The sequence below is a fragment of the Centropristis striata genome, chromosome 12, assembly GCF_030273125.1.
Source record: "Centropristis striata isolate RG_2023a ecotype Rhode Island chromosome 12, C.striata_1.0, whole genome shotgun sequence".
NCBI classification, from domain to species: domain Eukaryota; kingdom Metazoa; phylum Chordata; class Actinopteri; order Perciformes; family Serranidae; genus Centropristis; species Centropristis striata.
Genome location: NC_081528.1, coordinates 1,328,826 through 1,350,053, shown reverse-complemented (window position 1 = coordinate 1,350,053; position 21,228 = coordinate 1,328,826). Strand labels below are relative to the sequence as shown.

The 21,228-nt window shown below is 44.1% G+C and overlaps 1 protein-coding gene across 1 annotated transcript in view; it reads left to right on the top strand.

Annotated features, from left to right (window-relative positions):
* The first annotated feature begins 3,011 nt into the window (after nucleotides 1-3,011).
* The window catches only part of arap3 (ArfGAP with RhoGAP domain, ankyrin repeat and PH domain 3), a 32,338-nt gene continuing 14,121 nt past the window's right edge, over nucleotides 3,012-21,228 (top strand). Inside the window, exons 1-11 of the mRNA XM_059346740.1 lie at nucleotides 3,012-3,152; nucleotides 13,443-13,599; nucleotides 14,172-15,032; nucleotides 15,501-15,541; nucleotides 16,192-16,274; nucleotides 16,349-16,398; nucleotides 17,294-17,533; nucleotides 19,372-19,441; nucleotides 19,538-19,658; nucleotides 20,893-21,077; nucleotide 21,228. The exon at nucleotide 21,228 is cut by the window's right edge and continues 106 nt beyond it. Of these exons, the coding sequence (XP_059202723.1) occupies nucleotides 13,526-13,599; nucleotides 14,172-15,032; nucleotides 15,501-15,541; nucleotides 16,192-16,274; nucleotides 16,349-16,398; nucleotides 17,294-17,533; nucleotides 19,372-19,441; nucleotides 19,538-19,658; nucleotides 20,893-21,077; nucleotide 21,228 (1,726 nt within the window). The 5' untranslated portion in view covers nucleotides 3,012-3,152; nucleotides 13,443-13,525. The remainder of the gene's footprint in view (nucleotides 3,153-13,442; nucleotides 13,600-14,171; nucleotides 15,033-15,500; nucleotides 15,542-16,191; nucleotides 16,275-16,348; nucleotides 16,399-17,293; nucleotides 17,534-19,371; nucleotides 19,442-19,537; nucleotides 19,659-20,892; nucleotides 21,078-21,227) is intronic.

Sequence of the window (21,228 nt, the reverse complement as noted above, 5' to 3'; positions counted from 1 at the left end):
GCTGTCCCGACTGTCTCTGCAGCTCTACAAGGGTCAAAGGTCACATTAGGCTTTAAAGGTTGAACAACAATTCATCATTTTGGGTTTTTATTAATAAATATAAAAGGAAAGAAGCTGAAATATTCAAAGAAGAAGAGAGAGATATTCTCATAGTGTCCTATGCAGGATCAGCAGGTCTTAATGAGCTCGTTAGTGTTTCAGGCTGAGTTATTATTATTTTTATTATTATTAACAATAACAGTGTCTGACCACTGGGGGGCGCTGGAGCTGTTTGAATGAGTTCAACACCAACACAAACATTCATCATTTATGAACAATCAGTTCAGTTATTCATCTGTAATTATACTTACATTTTTTGATGTAATTATATAATAATAATAAAAATAGTAATAATGATAATGATAATAATAATAATAATAATAAAAGTGATAATAATAATAATAATAATAGTAATAATAATGATAATAATAATGAAATAATTATATTATTATTATTATTATTATTATTATTAATAACAATAATAATAATAATATTATTATTATTATTATTATTAATATTATGTTTTTTATTATTATTATTATTAATAATAATAATAATAATAATAATAATAATCTGTCATTTATTTTGAAAGCTTCTGTGGACTCTACAGTGTCAATCACTTTATTTTGAAAATAAACAGAAATAATAATTTAAAACCATTTATTGAAACAATAACTTCCTCAGTAGAGTTTTAAAATAAAAGATGATGTAATAACTGTGAGACGTGAGGACAGTGAGGACGTCTTCAGCTCCACGTGGACTTCCTGTTTGTCTCCTGAGGAAACTTTATGTGCGACCGCTTCCTTCTTCTTCTTCTGTGGTGCCTGAAAAATGCAGCTGGACTCCGGATCCTGTCCTCGTATTGTCTCAGCCACTTCCTGTTTCCTGTCTGCACGCCTCCGATTGTTGTTTCAGCGCCAGGAGGAAACTGTCCAACGTCTCTGCAGAGGACGGACACTACGTCCTCCTGCAACCAGAGGACGGACGATGCGTCCTCCTGCAGCCAGAGGACGGGACGATGCGTCCTCCTGCAACCAGAGGACGGACGATGCGTCCTCCTGCAGCCAGAGGACGGGACGCTACGTCCTCCTGCGTCCTCCTGCAGCCAGAGGACAGACGTTGCGTCCTCCTGCAGCCAGAGGATGGGAGGCTACGTCCTCCTGCGTCCTCCTGCAGCCAGAGGACAGACGTTGCGTCCTCCTGCAGCCAGAGGACGGGAGGCTACGTCCTCCTGCGTCCTCCTGCAGCCGGAGGACGGGACGATACGTCCTCCTGCGTCCTCCTGCAGCCAAAGGACAGACGTTGCGTCCTCCTGCAGCCAGAGGAAGGACGCTGCATCCTCCTCCTGGAGGCTGCGTCTTCTGGCTGCAGGAGGACAGACGTCCTGTGTCTCAAATGTTGAGGACAGACATTGCGTCCTCCTCCTGGAGGCTGCGTCTTCTGACTGCAGGAGGAGAACGCAGCGTCCGTCTTCTGGCTGCAGGGGGACGCTGCATCCTCCTCCTGCAGCCAGAAGATGGACAGAGCGTCCTGTGTCTCAAATGTTGAGGACGGGACGCTGCAACCTCCTGCAGCCGGAGGACGGGACGCTGCGTCCCCGTGTAGCCAGAGGACGGACGATACGTCCTCCTGCAGCCAGAGGACGGACGCTGCGTCCTCCTCCTGGAGGCTGCATCCTCTGGCTGCAGGAGGACGGACGTCTTGTGTCTCAAATGTCGTCTCAAATTTGTCGTTTTAACACTTTCTCCACAGGACAAAAATGTCTCCCGGTCATAATAAAAGTGTTTGATGAATTCTGCAGTTTTTCATTCAGCTTTAAAATGTGAGAAACAGATGTAGGTACATGTCCTTGTGTGAGGGACAGAAGACAGAAGACAGAGGAGGAGGAAGAGGAGGAGGAGGAGGAGGAGGAGGAGGAGGAGGAGGAGGAGGAGGAGGAGAGTCTTGAGATGTTTTGGGGTCAGCTGATGGATTTAAAGGATTAAACAGGAAACAGCTGCTGAATCAAAATCACAGCAGGATTTATACTCACACACACACACTGAACCTGTTCCAGGCAGCCAATCAGAGCAGGGGGGCGGGGCCTCTGCAGGAAACAGCACCTCCAACACAGAAACTTCAAAATAAAACCACCAGTTTAAATCTATCCTGAACTTCGACACCGGAAATTACTGAAACTATGACATTATAATAATAAATCTTAATAAATCTGTGTGAAGTCTTTAATAAAAGTTGTGGTTTCTTTGTGTTTGTACAAAGTTAACAAAGTTCTTGAATCTTAAATCTTGGAATTAAATTATAAAGCTGCAAAGTTTTATGGGTCAATGATGTGATTTAACCCAGTGTCAGTTGGTGTAACCAGTATTTTTTTCTTCATAAAAATCTGATTAGATACAGGAAAATAAAATTGAACCAAAATGAGAAAGAAATACAATCCATGTTTACATGGCAACATTATGGTATGTAACAAATTTTACATAATTTGTTAAAACTTTAGAAAAAAAATGGTTGTTTTAAGAATATGTTCTGCTCAATATTGACGAAATGTGTAAATGTAGAAATACTCAGGAATGTGTTTTTTAAAATGAAGTAATTAAATGTCCCCCTTAAATAAGTATTTCATATGTAACATTCTTTCGTGGTCACACCATTTGACATCTTGCCAACCCTTATTTTTCACTGATCCATACATTATTATATTTAATAATATATATTCTAAATATATATATTCTAATATTATTTAAAGAATATAAACACATTATTATTTAAACAATAAACTGTTGTTTTCCGTGTCCATGTGGATTTAATTTTGGGACACAAGCGGAAGCAGTTAGGTTTACCTTGGCTTTTATTTTGAAAGTCGTAGCCGGAAGCTGCATCAGTTGTTATGGTGTGTAACTTGACGTCATTCAGCGCAGAGCGGAGTTTCTCCTCCCAGACCCCGGACTCACCCACAGCCCGGACTACACGGGTTCACTACCGAGACACAGACCTGCACAGAGCTGCAGAGACCTGGACTAGAGACCAGGACCCGGAGAACCAGAGACCAGGACCTGGAGACCTAGAGACCAGGACCTGGAGACCCAGAGACCAGGACCCGGAGCGGATCAGAGGTGAGACTCTTTAACTGTTGAGATTGATGAGAGTCCTGCAGGAAGCGGCTCGTCCTGCTGTCTGTCCTGCTCCACAGTCCTGGTTCTCAGAGACCCTGTCCCCCTGGATCTGGGTCTGGGAGTCCCTCTGAGGGACACAGGGGGACATGGGGGACACGGGGGACAGAATGACGCAGAGTAGTTTTGGCGCAAACCGGAGCACAGAGGAGTCTTTACTGAGGAACATGAATTATTCAGACAGAAACAGATCTATAATATTATATCCATGTACGGTGTGTGTGTGTGTGTGTGTGTGTGTGTGTGTGTGTGTGTGTGTGTGTGTTAGCAGTAAAAGTCCTGCATTCAAAATGTAACTAAATTAAAAGTACAAACAACATAAAGTCAATCAAGAAATATAGAAAATATAAAATTAAAAAACAGTTGACTAACAGCAGGAAAAGCAACAACAACAACAACAACAACAACAACAACAATAACAATAACAACAACACAAGAAAAGCAAAAATAAATAGATTCTAGTACAAAGAACAAAACAAAGTACCAAAAGTAACAGCACTCGTTATGCAGTATATCAGTAATACTTCATTTCTGAAGAGAAAATTAAATATTGAGGAAGACGACGTCGACTCAATGTGAGCTGCTGTTTGTCTCTTTATTCAGCCTGTTGGACACGTTCTGATGTCAACAAACATGTAAACACAACAGGACAGACGTTCAGAGAGACGTTCAGGGACACGTTCAGAGACGTTCAGAGACATTCAGAGAGACGTTCAGGGACATTCAGAGAGACGTTCAGGGACATTCAGAGACGTTCAGAGAGACGTTCAGAGAGACATTCAGTAAGACATTCAGAGAGACGTTCAGGGACATTTAGAGAGACGTTCAGAGACGTTCAGGGAGACGTTCAGGGACATTCAGAGAGGTTCAGAGAGACGTTCAGAGAGACGTTCAGAGACGTTCAGGGACGTTCAGAGAGACGTTCAGGGACATTCAGAGAGACATTCAGTAAGACATTCAGTAAGACGTTCAGAGAGACGTTCAGGGACATTCAGAGAGACATTCAGTAAGACATTCAGTAAGACGTTCAGAGAGACGTTCAGGGACATTCAGAGAGATGTTCGGAGACGTTCAGGGAGACGTTCAGGGACATTCAGAGACGTTCAGAGAGACGTTCAGACACGTTCAGGGACGTTGAGTGAGACTTTCAGTGAGACATTCAGGGGACGTTCAGAGAGACGTTCAGTGTGACGTTCAGTGAGAGGTTTACCAATCAGAAGACGTTCAGGGACATTCAGAGACATTCAGGGAGACGTTCAGAGAGACGTTCAGGGACATTCAGAAACGTTCAGAGAGACGTTCAGGGACATTCAGAGACGTTCAGAGAGACGTTCAGAGAGACGTTCAGAGAGACGTTCAGGGACATTCAGAGACGTTCAGAGAGACGTTCAGGGACATTCAGAGAGACGTTCAGAGAGACGTTCAGTGAGACGTTCAGTGAGACGATTAGAGAGACGTTCAGGGGACTGGGGACGTACCGTGAGACGTTCAGGGGACTGGGGACGTACCGTGAGACATTCAGTGGACTGGGGACGTACCGTGAGCCGTTCAGTGGACTGTGGACGTACCGTGAGACGTTCAGGGGACTGGGGACGTACTGTGAGACGTTCAGGGGACTGGGGACGTACCGTGAGACGTTCAGTGGACTGGGGATGTACTGTGAGACGTTCAGTGGACTGGGGACGTACCGTGAGACGTTCAGGGGACAGGGGGCGTACCGTGAGACGTTCAGGGGACAGGGGGCGTACCGTGAGACGTTCAGGGGACTGGGAACATTCAGGGCGTTAACAGTAAAACAAACATCCTGTAAAGAGGAAACTCAGCTTCCTGTTGAAGCTTCACAATAAATCTGAGCTGCGTTCCAAATCTTTCACTTGCTGCTGTAGCGTCCCTCACAGAGGACACCCTGTCCCCGCAGGACACCCTGTCCCCGCAGGACACCCTGTCCCCACAAGACACCCTGTCCCCACAGGGACACCCTGTCCCCACAGCGACAACCTGTCCCCGCAGGACACCCTGTCCCCGCAGGGACAACCTGTCCCTGAGGACAAACATCACGGTGATGTCCTGTCTGTGGCTCGTCCACCGATCAGAAGGTCGCTGGTTCGATCCCCGATTGGATTCTGACAGATGAGACGCAGTGAGACAGTAGAAGAAGAACCTGTAGTTCATCAGTGATTGGTCAGCTGACGGTGATGTCACTGATGTATCAGTGATGTCACAGAAAACATGAATCCTTCAAGTTTGGATGAAACATCATCAGTTGGTTAGTCACACACACATTTACAGTGATTACACACACACAGGATGGAGTGTGTGTGTGTGTGTGTGTGTGTGTGTGTGTGTGTGTGTGTGTGTGTGTGTGTGTGTCCGGAGCAGCAACAGGAAGTGGACCTTCCTCCTCAGAAACAAAGAGCTGTGATGTAATCAGACCGCAGTGTTTTCATCATCACTTCACGTCTTCAACGCAGTTTAAATCTGTTAGTTTCTGCTTTCTAAACGTCAAACACGTCTTCAGACCGTCTCAGGGACAGACAGACGGTCTCAGGGACAGACGGACCGTCTCAGGGACAGACAGACCGTCTCAGGGACAGACAGACGGTCTCAGGGACAGACAGACCATCTCAGGGACAGACAGACCATCTCAGGGACAGACGGACCGTCTCAGGGACAGACGGACCGTCTCAGGGACAGACGGACCGTCTCAGGGACGGACGGACCGTCTCAGGGACGGACAGACCGTCTCAGGGACGGACAGACCATCTCAGGGACGGACAGACCGTCTCAGGGACAGACAGACCATCTCAGGGACAGACGGACCATCTCAGGGACGGACGGACCGTCTCAGGGACGGACGGACCGTCTCAGGGACGGACGGACCGTCTCAGGGACGGACAGACCGTCTCAGGGACAGACCGTCTGTCTCAGGGACAGACAGACCGTCTCAGGGACAGACAGACCGTCTCCTTTGTTTACGGTGTGATGAATGTTCAGGAGGTCTTGTGGATGATGAAATCTGATCTCGTCATCAGAATAAAACAGAAAGACAGAAACTTTGAGGAAGTTCAACCACCAAATCAGAGTTAATGAGCTGTTGCAGGACTGTAGACCCGTTGCAGGACTGTAGACCCGTTGCAGGACTGTAGACATGCTGCAGGACTGTAGACCTGTTGCAGGACTGTAGCCCTGCTACAGGACTGTAGACCTGCTGCAGGATTGTAGACCTGTTACAGGGCTGTAGACCTGCTACAGGACTGTAGACCTGTTGCAGGACTGTAGACCTGCTACAGGACTGTAGACCTGTTGCAGGACTGTAGACCTGTTGTAGGACTGTAGACCTGCTACAGGACTGTAGACCTGTTTCAGGACTGTAGACCTGCTGCAGGACTGTAGACCTGCTGCAGGACTGTAGACTTGTTGCAGGACTTTAGACCTGCTGCAGGACTGTTAACCTGCTGCAGGACTGTAGACTTGTTGCAGGACTGTAGACCTGTTGTAGGACTGTAGACCTGCTACAGGACTGTAGACCTGTTGCAGGACTGTAGACTTGTTGCAGGACTGTAGACCTGGACTGTAGACCTGCTACAGGACTGTAGACTTGTTGCAGGACTGTAGACCTGGACTGTAGACCTGCTACAGGACTGTAGACTTGTTGCAGGACTGTAGACCTGTTGCAGGACTGTAGACCTGCTACAGGACTGTAGACCTGTTGCAGGACTGTAGACCTGTTGCAGGACTGTTAACCTGCTTCAGGACTGTAGACCTGTTGCAGGACTGTTAACCTGCTTCAGGACTGTAGACCTGTTGCAGGACTGTAGACCTGTTGCAGGACTGTGGACCTGCTGCAGGACTGTAGACCTGTTGCAGGACTGTTAACCTGCTTCAGGACTGTAGACCCGTTGCAGGACTGTAGACCCGTTGCAGGACTGTGGACCTGCTGCAGGACTGTAGACTTGTTGCAGGACTGTAGACCTGGACTGTAGACCTGCTACAGGACTGTAGACTTGTTGCAGAAATGTAGACCTGTTGCAGGACTGTAGACCTGGACTGTAGACCTGCTACAGGACTGTAGACTTGTTGCAGAAATGTAGACCTGTTGCAGGACTGTAGACCTGTTGTAGGACTGTAGACCTGCTACAGGACTGTAGACCTGTTGCAGGACTGTAGACCTGTTGTAGGACTGTAGACCTGCTACAGGACTGTAGACTTGTTGCAGGACTGTAGACCTGTTGCAGGACTGTAGACCTGTTGTAGGACTGTAGACCTGTTGCAGGACTGTAGACTTGTTGCAGGACTGTAGACCTGGACTGTAGACCTGCTACAGGACTGCAGACTTGTTGCAGGACTGTAGACCTGTTGCAGGACTGTAGACCTGTTGTAGGACTGTAGACCTGCTACAGGACTGTAGACCTGTTGCAGGACTGTAGACCTGTTGTAGGACTGTAGACCTGCTACAGGACTGTAGACTTGTTGCAGGACTGTAGACCTGTTGCAGGACTGTAGACCTGTTGTAGGACTGTAGACCTGCTACAGGACTGTAGGCCTGTTGCAGGACTGTAGACTTGTTGCAGGACTGTAGACCTGGACTGTAGACCTGCTACAGGACTGTAGACTTGTTGCAGGACTGTAGACCTGGACTGTAGACCTGTTGTAGGACTGTAGACCTGCTGCAGGACTGTAGACTTGTTGCAGGACTGTAGACCTGTTGTAGGACTGTAGACCTGCTGCAGGACTGTTAACCTGCTGCAGGACTGTAGACCTGTTGTAGGACTGTAGACCTGTTGCAGGACTGTAGACCTGTTGCAGGACTGTTAACCTGCTTCAGGACTGTAGACCTGTTGCAGGACTGTAGACCTGTTACAGGACTGTAGACCTGCTGATGAAGGTTTTTAGACAGAGAGGGGACATGTCCTCCCACCGTCAGCGTCCGTCCCACAGTGTTCCAGTGACTTATCGTGTCCCACCATGTTCTACTAGTTACCCAGAGTTCCCAATATGTCCCAGTGTGTCCCAGTGTGTCCCAGTGTGTCCCAGTGTGTCTCAGTGTGTCCCAGTGTGTCTCAGTGTGTCCCAGTGTGTCCCAGTGTGTCCCAGTGTGTCCCAGTTTGTCCCAGTGTGTCCCAGTGTGTCCCAGTGTGTCTCAGTGTGTCCCAGTGTGTCCCAGTGTGTCTCAGTGTGTCCCAGTGTGTCTCAGTGTGTCTCAGTGTGTCCCAGTGTGTCCCAGTGTGTCCCAGTGTGTCTCAGTGTGTCCCAGTATGTCCCAGTGTGTCCCAGTGTGTCCCAGTGTGTCTCAGTGTGTCCCAGTGTGTCCCAGTGTGTCCCAGTGTGTCTCTATGTGGAACAATCGTGTCTCTGTCCGTCACAAAGGAGCCTCAATGTTATTATTCTGCCTCGCTCGCCCACCATCTCTCCCTCTCTTTATTTGTCTCGCTCCACTTTCTGTCTCTCACTTTTCCTCTTTATTCTTCCTCCCCTTTATTCCCCTCTCTCTCTCTCTCTCTCTCTCTCTCTCTCTCTCTCTCTCTCTCTCTCTCTCTCTCTCTGTGTTTGGAGCTCCTTCACTTTGATTGACAGCTCTGTCGTCCAATAGAGGAGGAGGGGGAGGGGCTTATAGTGACAGCTGATTGTTAAACATGTAAACAGTTGATGAATCTCAGCTGGTTAGCTTAGCTTAGCATAAAGACTGAGTCTCTACAGTTAGAACCAGAGGTGGTTAGCTTAGCTTAGCATGAAGACTGAGTCTCTACAGTTAGAACCAGAGGTGCTTAGCTTAGCATAGCTTAGCTTAGCTTAGCATAAGACATAAGACAGCTAATGATGTCAGAATCCTCTGAATGTTTTAGTTCTTGTCTTTAGTTTCTGGTCTGTTTGGTTTAATTTGCTCTTTTTGTTTCTCCATTAAACTGATTATACAGAAGATACAGTGTGTGTGTATGTGTGTGTGTGTGTGTGCGTTTGTGTGTGTGTGTGTGTTTGATGGACAGCTGTGTCCTGTGATTGTTCTGCTGCAGATCAGCTGATTACAGGAGGTCAGAGGTCAGGAGAGACAGAGTCCTGGTTGGACAGCGTGTCCCGTCTCGTGTCTTCAGACTCTGATCGTCTCTTTCCTCCTCCTCCTCCTCCTCCTCCTCCTCCTGTCTCATAATAATAATAATAATGGTAATAATAATAATAATAATAACAATAATAATAATAATAACAACCGTGTGTTGGACTGTTTCAGTCAGACTTTAATCAGCTGATATGTCGAACGAGGATTCAGATGATTTTTGTCTTATTACAGTTTCTAACTGACATCAAAACATCTGTAAAAGTTTCTACAAAAAAAAAAACTGGACACATTTAGTGCATGTTGATATAAATACAGAGGTCCAGAGGGTCTGGGGGGTCCAGAGGGTCTGGAGGGTCTGGGGGGTCTGGGGGGTCCAGAGGTTTAAGAGGGTCTGGGGCCGGTGTGAGAACAGAAGCCGGTCTGATGCAGCAGCTGAAGTGTGGAGGAGGAAAGAGGTCCAGAGGAGGAAGCTGCTGTGACTCACTTCCTCCTTCGTCCTTTGTCTTCAGCTGGACGCTGCTGACCTTTGTGTGTGTGTGTGTGTGTGTGTGTGTGTGTGTGTGAGAGTTATTTTTACCCTGTGGTTACACTCTGTGTCAGTTCGGTGTCAGTCTCTCCTTCTTTCTGATCTGAAACAGAAAACAATCTGTTTGTGTTTCAGATCAGTTAGTTTGGGGACATTTGAGTGTCTCATCTTCTCACTGAGACACTGAGTGAGACAGACACACACACACACACACACACACACACACACACACTGAGACACAGACAAAGAGACAGGGAGTCTCAGCCTGTGATATGTGTGTTAGTGCTCTTATTGTGAAGGTACAAACAGGAAACAGTGTTTTATTAGTTTCAGACGCATGATGAATCATTCACAGAAACCTGATGAGTTTATGTGTGTGTGTGTGTGTGTATGTGTGTGTGTGTGTGTGTACTGAGTCATGTATCATCAGTGTAAATATTATTATTGATAGATGAACTGTGTATTGATCAGTTATTGATATTTGATTCTCTGTCCTGAACTAAAGTCTGACTGTAAGCAGCAGTGAGGAGGCTGAAGGTGTGACGGACACATTCCAACGTTTTTCAGGAAATCCAGAGACACACACTGACTGCTGCCCAAGGTCACACACACACACACACACACACACACACACACACACACACACACACACACACACACACACACACACACACACACACACACACACACACAGGATACAGGGAGTGCCTGCAGCTGAGGCATGCTGAGCTGCAGGGTGGAGGCTTTCAAAGGAAACTGTGTGTGTGTGTGTGTGTGTGTGTGTGTGTGTGTGTGTGTGTGTGTGTGTGCAGTAAACATGTTCATGTGTTTCCTGTGAAGGAGGACATTCACTCAGTTTTACAATAACTTGCAAAATATTTATAATTACTTGTAAAATATTTAAAAATATTTATAATATAATTTATTTAACTTGTAAAATATTTAAAAAATATTTATAATATAATTCATAATATAATACTACATATAATAATAATAATAATAATAATAATAATAATATACAACTTGTAAAATATTTATATAATTATAATATAATACTACATATAAGAATAATACTACATATAATAATATTAATAATAATAATAATAATAATATATTAACTTGTAAAATATTTATAATAACTTGTAAAATATTTATATAACTATAAATATAATAATAAACTTAATAATAATAAACTTTATTTGTATAGCACTTTTCTTAACAAAGTTACAAAGTGCTTTACAGGCAATTTATATTATAATATATTTACGTAACTTGTAAAAAGATTACAATATCATTTATAATATAATACTACATATAATAATAATATATGACTTGTAAAATATTTATAATATAATTCATATAACTATAAACATAATATAATTTATGTAACTTGTAAAAAAATATCATTTATAATATAGTCCTACATAATACACTACTACATATAATAATATGTATTATTATTATTATTATTATTATTATTATTAATAATAATAATAAAATATAACTTGTAAAATATTTACAATATAATTTATGATATAATACATTATATATAATAATATAATACAACATATAGTATAATACAATTTATAATATAATACTGCAGTATTTCATGTTGATAAAGTGCAGTTCTGGTCTCAGATCAGTTCAACAGTAACCTGCAGAGATCTGTAGATGTGTTACCATGGTAACTTTAACTCTGATGTCATATACGACGTCAACGTAAAGATGCAACGGAATAAATATCTGCAGGTCGAATCAAGTTTAACGAGTCTGAACTGACCTGTGGACCAATCAGAGTCTGTTTCTGACTTCTGACTTGAAATTGGTCTTTTGTAATATTCAAAACTGAATTTTAGGTCTTCATTAAATATAATTGGAAGAAATTAAATAAATGAAGACATTAAATATTTCATTCTGTGTGAAATGGATCTACTTATATAATGTGTTATTTCCACTTTTTTAAAATTTAATTACTGACTTAATTTAACTTTTCTATGATATTCTATCATGTATTGAGATAAACCACCTGTATTTAAACTATTAGTATTATAAAAAACGTCCTGGTTCACCACCACACAAAATACACAAAACACACCGGAAAAGTATGAAATGTGAAAAGGATCTGATGGATTAATATAAATATATTTTCACGTCCTTCAGTGAGAGAAAACTTTATTTATTCATCAGTTTATTTAAAACGTGTCGAGTCCTGCAGAAACTGTCATTGTTCAATGATCCTGAACACATGACTCAGTGTGTGTGTGTGTGTGTGTGTGTGTGTGTGTGTGTGTGTGTGTGTGTGTGTGTGTGTGTGTGTGTATAAACCGAGCCTCTGTCTCTCCGTCTGCTGATGCTGTGTGTGCAGAGGTCAGAGGTCGTGCTGCTGCAGACGCTCGGGGACAATCCCGCCGCTGTGTCCGCTGACATCACGCTGGCTTCAGTTTGCAGGGAGGGGGGTCGTGACCCGCCGGGGTCAAAGGTCACAGTGATGCCATCATCAGATCTCAGAGCAGTAAAAACAGATCCACCAGGAACCAGACTCCCTTTAGAAACAACCTCTGATTTAAGTCCTGATTTAGTCGGTCCTGGTTCTGGTCCTGGAGCCACATTAAAAAAACAGCAAAGATGATATTTAAGCATTTAAAACCTTTATTTTAGCTTATTTAAAAACTCCTAAAAAGTATATTTGGAAGATACAAATACATTGAACAATGAAACAATTACACAACAATAACAGTTATTATTGTACGGCAGTGACATATCTCATTTTTTTTGCACAATTACTTTAATTTATTTTGAAAGTGCAGCACAGTGAGAATGATCTTTTTCTTTATATACACAAGTTTTTATTGCACAATTAAACTATTATACAATGTAACATTATGGGTGACAGGGATGTTGGTGCTGTGGACCTCAGAGACTCTTGTGGAGTCAAATTCTTGGTACATTTTAGTGTGAAATGCATCACTCTGGTGCACGTTGAGAGCAAAATTAAGAGGAAATGTTGATCCAGTGAGTCAGACTGAAGTATAATGAGGCTGATACCAACACGGTGACACGTTTCAACCCTTTATGGTACGCAGTATGATGCCGGTTAGGAAAAACATGTTTGGAGTGTTTATTTTGTCTTAAAATAGACTAAATAAACATAATCTGAAGAAATGTTATCATTCTTTTTTTTTGGGGGGGGGGGGACATTGAACATAGGAAACATAGGAAACATTGAACCATTGAACCAACAACTCATTGAAATGAATGTTTTCAACAGTCTAAGTGGATGAAACAATCAGAAATTAAGCTAAGAGATAAGAGTTAAGATTTTTTCCAGATGGAATAGGGCCACAAAATGACGTTTTGAGTGATTGTTTTGTTGCTGTTTCCTTTGTAAAAGTCTGCAAAATAGGGTTTCAATATGGCCTCCTGGAGGTCATGTGACAAATTAAAGCTTTGCTATTGGTTCCCTATACTCTTCCCTCTTTTAAAAGTATCACATCACTCAAAAACATGCATTGTAGAAATTTGACAGGCCAAAAATGGGGCACCACCGAACCATAGAGGGTTAACTTTATCTAGAGACCGAGGGAGGAGTAGTCAGAACCTGAATGGACCAAAACTCTTAAACCTGTCTCCTTTGTCCGTCTGGTGTCTCCTGCAGATGGACGGCGTCTGTCCGTCCCCGCTGTAGGTCCGTGATGGCCGAGCTGTTTCCTGAAGGCGGAGCAGACCGATCCCGCCTCCATGTTGGTGGTCATGGCCTCGCTGGACGGCAGCACGCCGGTTGAGACGCTCCTGTCGGCGATCCACCTGGAGAGGTCAGTGTTCGTGTCTCTGGCTGTTGGTAGAGTAGAATAGAATGCCTTTATTGTCCCTATACACATGGACAACGAGATTTGAGAGCTGACTCCAAAAAGCAGTGCGACAATAAATAAAATACATATAAAATATACAATATTCACGTAAACATACACATACTTGGGCAAGTAAATGTAAAGAAAAATATATATATGTATAAGATATAATGTAAAACATAGGCAAGAAAGGGAGGTAAGGTGCACAGTCTTCAATTCAATTGTGCCAGAAGCAGATATGATGCTATTTAGTGTTCATAAATATATTGCATGTTGAAGGACAATTTATTGCACAAATTATTGCACATTGCCAGTTATAGTATATTCAAAAAAGAAGAAATATTGCACAGTAATAAAGTCCATATGAAAACCAGTGCATATGAGAGTTCATGTTTGTTATTGCTTTTGAGAAGAAACTGTTCTTGAAACGGTTTGTTTATGACCTGATGCACCTGTAGCGCCTCCCTGAGGGCGACAGGTCAAAGGTCAGGTCCAACCCGCCGAGTTAGAGTCTAACCGTGTCCGTCTCGCCGCAGGTATCTGGACACGTTCCGTCGCGCCGGACTCCTGCTGGCCCGAGACTTCACCCACCTGGACCACGAGGCCCTGGTGAGCCTGGGCATCACCGCCACCGGCCACCGGAAGAGAGTGCTGCGCCTGGCCGCCCACATCCAGAGGACGGAGACTCAGAGAGCCAATCAGAAGGCAGATCTCCCACGGGACCGCTGCCAGTCGGTATCGGAGCAGGGACCCGTCCACTTCGAGGCGTTCAGGAACAGCTCGGTCCCGGACCTGGCCGCCATGCTGAACTCTGACAGCAGCCGGCCGCTGGTGAAGCCGGTCCCCAAACCCAGAACCGTCTTCAACCGCCGCCGAACCACGCCCGTCCACTTCTGTCCCACGCCGGACCCGGCGCCGCCACCGCCCCGCAGGCTGTCCCAGGAGTCCATCTGCTTCACGGTGCTGGAGGGTCTGAGCTCCGGGGACACGCCGAGCCGCCGGCTGAGTGCGGCGGAGCGCAGGAAGCCGAGCCGCAGCCTGAGTCTGTCGGACGCTGGCGGGTCGGTCCCTCCCGTCCCCCCGAGGCTGAGCCGGGCCACGCCCCCCGCCACGCTGCCGGCCTCCCCGCCCTCCTCTTCCCCTTCTTCACCTGTACGGACAGAGCAGACCCCTCCTAGGACTTCCTGTCCCGGCGGTCTGGACTCCAGCAGGCTGTCTGGATCCTCGCCGAGCAGCTCGCCGGGAGGGGGCGGGCTGGAGATGGTCTCCAACGAGATCTACTGGGGGACCTCACCTGGACCTGCTGCTGCCCCTGCTGGGGGGAGGAGCTACTGCAGCCAACAGGCTCCGCCCACTCCACCCAGACAAACACCAGAGAGGAACCCTGAGAGGAACAGGTAGGGTCCACATCAGGGTCCATTCAGACCAGGGTCCACACCAGGGTCCACACCAGGGTCCACTCAGACCAGAGTCCACTCAGACCAGGGTCCACTCAGACCAGAGTCCACTCAGACCAGGGTCCACACAGACCAGGGTCCACACCACGGTCCACTCAGACCAGGGTCCCCACAGACCAGGGTCCACTCAGACCAGGGTCCACTCAGACCAGGGTCCCCACAGACCAGGGTCCACTCAGACCAGGGTCCCCACAGACCAGGGTCCACTCAGACCAGGGTCCACATAGACCAGGGTCCACTCAGACCAGGGTCCAGACAGACCATCTCAGATGGTCCCAGGACAGACGGGATCCAGTGGATCCAGTGGATCCAGTGAAGTTAGCAGGATTTAAACTTCCTCCTCAGCTGATCCTCTGTCGTGTCTGTGAATCTCTGATTAAATGCTGATTGTTGTCTGTGTGTTTTCAGTGGCAGCACTTTAAGTAACAACTCTTCAGGATCAGCCAGAGGTGAGTCCAGACCTGAACGCAGGCTAAATCATATCATAACCTCATATATATCATGTAATGTTTTCAGTATATAAACAGGATTTAATAGAATAGACTGCTGGCTGCAGAGTTCTGATCTGTAGTTCTGGATAAAAAAAAATCAATGAATGATTTGATGTATTATTATTATTATTATTATTATATCTGAGGTCTTATAGAGATGTGAAACAGATGTGAAACAGGTTTGAACCAGATGTGAAACAGGTGTAAGACAGATATGAAACAGATATGAAACAGATGTGAGACAGATGTGAAACAGATGTGAAACAGATGTGAGACAGATATGAAACAGATGGGAAGCAGATATGAAACAGATGTGAAACAGATGTGAGATAGATGTGAAACAGATATGAGACGGATGTGAAACAGATATGAAACAGATATGAAAAAGATGTCAGACATATATGAAACAGATTTGAAAAATATATGAAACAGATATGAACCAGATGTGAAACAGATATGAAACAGATTTGAAAAAAATATGAAACAGATGTGAAACAGGTGTGAGACAGATTTTATAGAGCTTACAGTGTGAAACTTCATCCACAGTTCAAGTTGTTTTTGTAGTTTAATGACCTTCTGCTGCAGCTGACTGAGTTTCCGTCCCACAGCGTCCACAGACGACCCGGAGGACGAGATCAGTCCGTACTGTGAGACCGTCTTCCAGACCAGGAGACATCCAGCAGTGTGTGAGGTGAGACAGGAAACAGAGTAACTCACAGGTCCTCTGGCTGTGGAGATGAAACTGATTCTTGTTGTTTCCTGCAGAGTGAACGGAGCCGCCTGGAGGACAGAGACAGATCTGCAGAGGATCATGGGTAAGAAGTATTGTTAACTTGCATAAACAAAATAAAACAATCAACACAATCAGGCTTTCATAAGAAAATGATTACCAGCCTTCAAAACAAAATATCAGGAAGACATGAATATAAATCATCTGCATATTGTCATACTTTTGACTTTTATTTTGTAATATCTTTCATATTTTAGTCTCGGCCCTTCAAACAGGTGTGAAACAGATGTGTAACAGACATGACACAGATGTGAACCAGATGTGAAATATGTGTAAAACAGGTGTGAACCAGATGTGAAACAGTTGTAAAAAAGATGTAAAACAGGAGTGAAACAGGTGTGAAACAGATGTGAAACAGTTGTAAAAAAAAGATGTAAAACAGGAGTGAAACAGGTGTGAAACATATGTGAATCAGGTGTGAACCAGATTTGAAACAAATTTAAAACAGATGTGAAATAGGTGTGAACCAGATGTGAAACAGATGTGAGACAGATGTGAAACAGGTGTGAGACAGATGTGAACCAGGTGTGAAACAAATGTTAAACTGATATCAACCAGATGTGAAACAGATGTGAATCAGGTGTGAACCAGATTTGAAACAGATTTAAAACAGATGTGAAATAGGTGTGAAACAGATGTGAGACAGATGTGGAACAGGTGTGAGACAGATGTGAAACAGATGTGAGACAGATGTGAACCAGGTGTGAAACAAATGTTAAACTGATACCAACCAGATGTGAAACAGATGTGAAACAGACATGAAACATGTCTGAACCAGGTGTGAACCAGATGTGAGATAGATATGAAACAGATGTGAAACAGATGTGGAACAGGTGTGAAACAGAAATGAACCAGATGTGAAACAGCTGTGACAGAGATGTGAACCAGATATGCTGACTCTGCCTCTGTCCGTCCTGCAGGCCTCACAGGTTCTGGTGGACCCGGCGTCTGTCCCAGGCTCTTCACTCTGGGGACTCTCAGGGTTACAGCACGGTGGGAGAGGCTCCGCCCCCCCTCCGCTACCTGTCCCTGCCCCCCCACAGCCTGGCCCCCGAGGCCGACGAGGACCTGACCATCTCGCCCTACGCCAGCTACACCTCGCTGACCGAGAGGGCCCCGCCCATCATCAGCGGCTGGCTGGACAAGCTGTCGCCTCAGGGGTGCGTCTGATAGGTTTAGGTTTATTTTATTTGCACAGTGAGAATTACGTAAAATGACAAAGATAACATATAATGTGTAGTGCAGGGAGGGGCAGAAAACCCAGATGGGCTTATTTAAAGCCTCCACCTAAAATTTCTTAGTTATTAGAAAGTAATAAACTGATAATAGAAAATACATGTATAACATCAACAAGTTATAATGACAATAACAAAAACATTTAAAAATAAAAATGTTATAAAAGTGTATTTGTGTGTGAATTAGAATTTTAAAACAGCAGACCAGGACCAGGACCGGGACCCTGTGGGGTCTGGGTTCATGTAGTTTAGGACCCACGAGGAGGCTCTGAGGGTGCATGAGGAGGTTTTAGGGTCCTTAGATGCAGTTTGTGACTGTAACTGACATAGTAGTGTGCCTTATCGTATTGTTCACGATTATACCGGTATATTTTTTTTATGAGTCAAAAAATGCATGTGGTGCACTAACGTCACATTTCAAGCTACTGAAACTATATCTACACTATTCGTAATATAAAGTTATTTTGTGTTGTGTTGCTGTTGCATTATGCCGTTCGTTAGCCGCAAGCTAACATTAGCTATTGTTTTATGTTTTATTCTTCCTGGGGTCCACATTCCAACAAGTAATACTCAACAGTCCTACAACAACAAAGTACATTACAAAATGCAGCACAAATTAAAAAGACAGTTTGCAGAATCAAACCATTAAATTATAACCATTTTGATTAAATGTTTAGGGAATAATTGGTCAAGTGCATTTGATCAGAAAACAAATAAAATGCAAAAAAAACAACTAACAATTAAAGTTGTGTTAATCACAAAAAGGTACTATTACTTCCTGACGCTAAAGACATGTAGCTTTCAAAATAAGAGCACAGTGTGTTAACAGAATCCACCACAGAATTTACAAGAAGACTTTCAAAATAAGATGCCTTAAATAAAACATACACCAACCTTTATTCTCTTTTACAATATTTCATTAAAATATCATCATTTAGCGTTCAAAGTGGACAATATTGATGCATTTTACTTAAAAATGTACAAACCTTTTCTCGCCCGGACCCCCCAGATGGTTATTTATTTTATTATTTGCTAATACTCAAGAATCAAAAGTAAAAAATTTTTGTGTTGAGATTTGCACTTTACACTACATTTTAGATTTATGATTGATTTATATTTTGTTGAACGTTATTTATTGACTAGAAAATTATATTTTCTATATATTTTTCAGTATTTTGTAATATTGTCAAGATTATCATTATCGCAAAAATACCGTGAAATATCGTGATAATATTTTAGGGCCATATCGCCCGGCCCTAAACCGACACCAGTAAGACTCATTTATTAGAATAAATAAAAGTAAATTTGGTCTGAAAAATCCCAAACAAATGATTTTCCCACATCATCTTCATCATCATCATCTCTGTGTGTCAGGGGTCAGAGGTCAGCGCTGGCTGTGGTGCTGCGTCTCCTCCTCTCTGCTCCTCCCTGTGTCTCCTCCCACCTGAGGAGCTGCCTCGTCTCCTTCCTCTCCTCCTCCTCCTCCTGCTGCTCCTCCTCTCCTCCTTCCTCCTCCTCTTCTTCATCCTCCACTCGGTGTGTTCTTCCTTTTTCTTCCTCAACTTTTCTCTAAAACAAGAAACTTCTGTGATTCTTTGGTGACAGTTTTGGTGCTTTTTGTTTGTTTGTTTTTGTTCGTCAAAAATCAATAGAGATATGAAACTTTCAGTATAAAAGCCCAGATTTATTATTGGTGAGAATCAGCTGACAGACACATTCATGATAATGATCCATAAACCTGGAAACTTCACTGTGTGTTTCAGGAATTATGTTTTCCAGAAGCGTTATGTGAAGTTTGATGGGAAGAACCTGATGTACTTTGGCAGTGAGAAGGTAAAACAGATCTGACTCAAACTGAAACTGATCTGTGATCTGGATTCTGTGATCTGGATTCTGGATTCTGATGATCTGGCTCCGTCTCTGTTTCAGGACGTGTACCCTAAAGGAGTGATCCCATTGGCTGCCATCCAGATGGCCCGCCCAGCCAAAGACAACAAGTTTGAAATAGTGACGAGTCATCGGATCTTCGTCTTCAGGACGGACAACGAAGGTAGAAAATAAAAACACACTTGATGATGATGATGATGATTATGATGAGGATGAGGATGATGATGAGGGTGCTGCTGATGATAATGATGATGGGGATGAGAGGATGAGGATAATGATGAGGATGATGATAAGGATGAGGATAATGGTGAGGATGATGGTGAGGATGATGATAAGGATAATGATGAGGATAATGATGAGGATAATGATGAAAATGATGATGATGATGATGATGATAAGGGTAATGATGATGATGATGAGGATGCTGCTGATGAGGATGATGATGATAATGATGGGGATGAGAGGATGAGGATGATAATGAGGAGGAGGAGGGTGATGATGAGGATGATGAGGAGAATAAGGAGGAGGAGAATGACGAGGAAGATGAGGATAAGGATGAGGAGGAGGAGGAGCATGAGGATAAGGATGATGATGTTGATGAGGATAAAGATGATGATGATGAGGATTAGGATGATAATGAGGAGGAGGAGGATAATATGGATGAGTATAAGGATAAGGATGAAGATGATGAGGAGGATGATGATGAGTTTAAGGATGAGAATTAGGGTGGTGATAGTGAGGATGACGACGATGATGCTGATGTAGATGGTGATGATGAGGATGAGGGTGATGATGATGATGTTAGGATGATGAGGATAAGGATAATGAAGATGAGGAGGATGAGGATACGGATGATACTGATGAGGATGATGAGGAAAAGGATGATCAGGAGGATGAGGATAATGAGCATGAAGATGAGTAGGATGAGAATGAGGCTGACGATAAGGATGATGATGTTAATGGGGATGAGAGGATGAGGACAATGAGGAGAATAATGATGAGGATGAGGAGGTTGAGGATGATAAGGATGATGAGGATGTTGAGGATAAAGTTGAGGATGATGAGGATAAGCATGATGAGGTTGAGGATGATGATGATGAAGATAATGAGAATGAGGATGATGGTGATGAGGAGGCTAAGGATGATGATTATGATGTTGATGGAGATGATGATAATGTTAGGATGATGAGGATAAGGATGATGATGATGCTGCTGATGATGAAGATGGTGTGTTGTGTCCCGTGCTCCAGTGGTAATGATGATGATGATGGTAATGATGATGATGATGATGATGATGAAGATGTGTTGTGTCCCTACTCCAGTGGTGATGATGATAATGATGATGATGGTAATAATGATGATGATGATGATGAAGATGTGTTGTGTCCCTACTCCAGTGTTGCGGCGGCGGTGGATCGGGACGCTGCAGGAACACGTGAGGGAGCAGCTGGTGTTCGGGCGGCGGCGCTTCGGCCCCGGAGCTCACTGCCAGAAACACGGCGCCCTGGAGCTGAAGGGAACCAAGTCCAGAGTCTACGCCGCCATCAACACGGAGCAGATCTGGGTCTACAAGAGCCAGCAGGTCCACACAAACACCTCACAACCTCACCTGAGAACATTCAGAAGACGTTCTGACTGGTTCCAACAGAAAGTCACAGATCAGATCATTTATTATCCTCAACCAACGTTCTCCTCCTTGTGGTTCTCTAACGGTTCCTCTGTTCCTCTGCAGT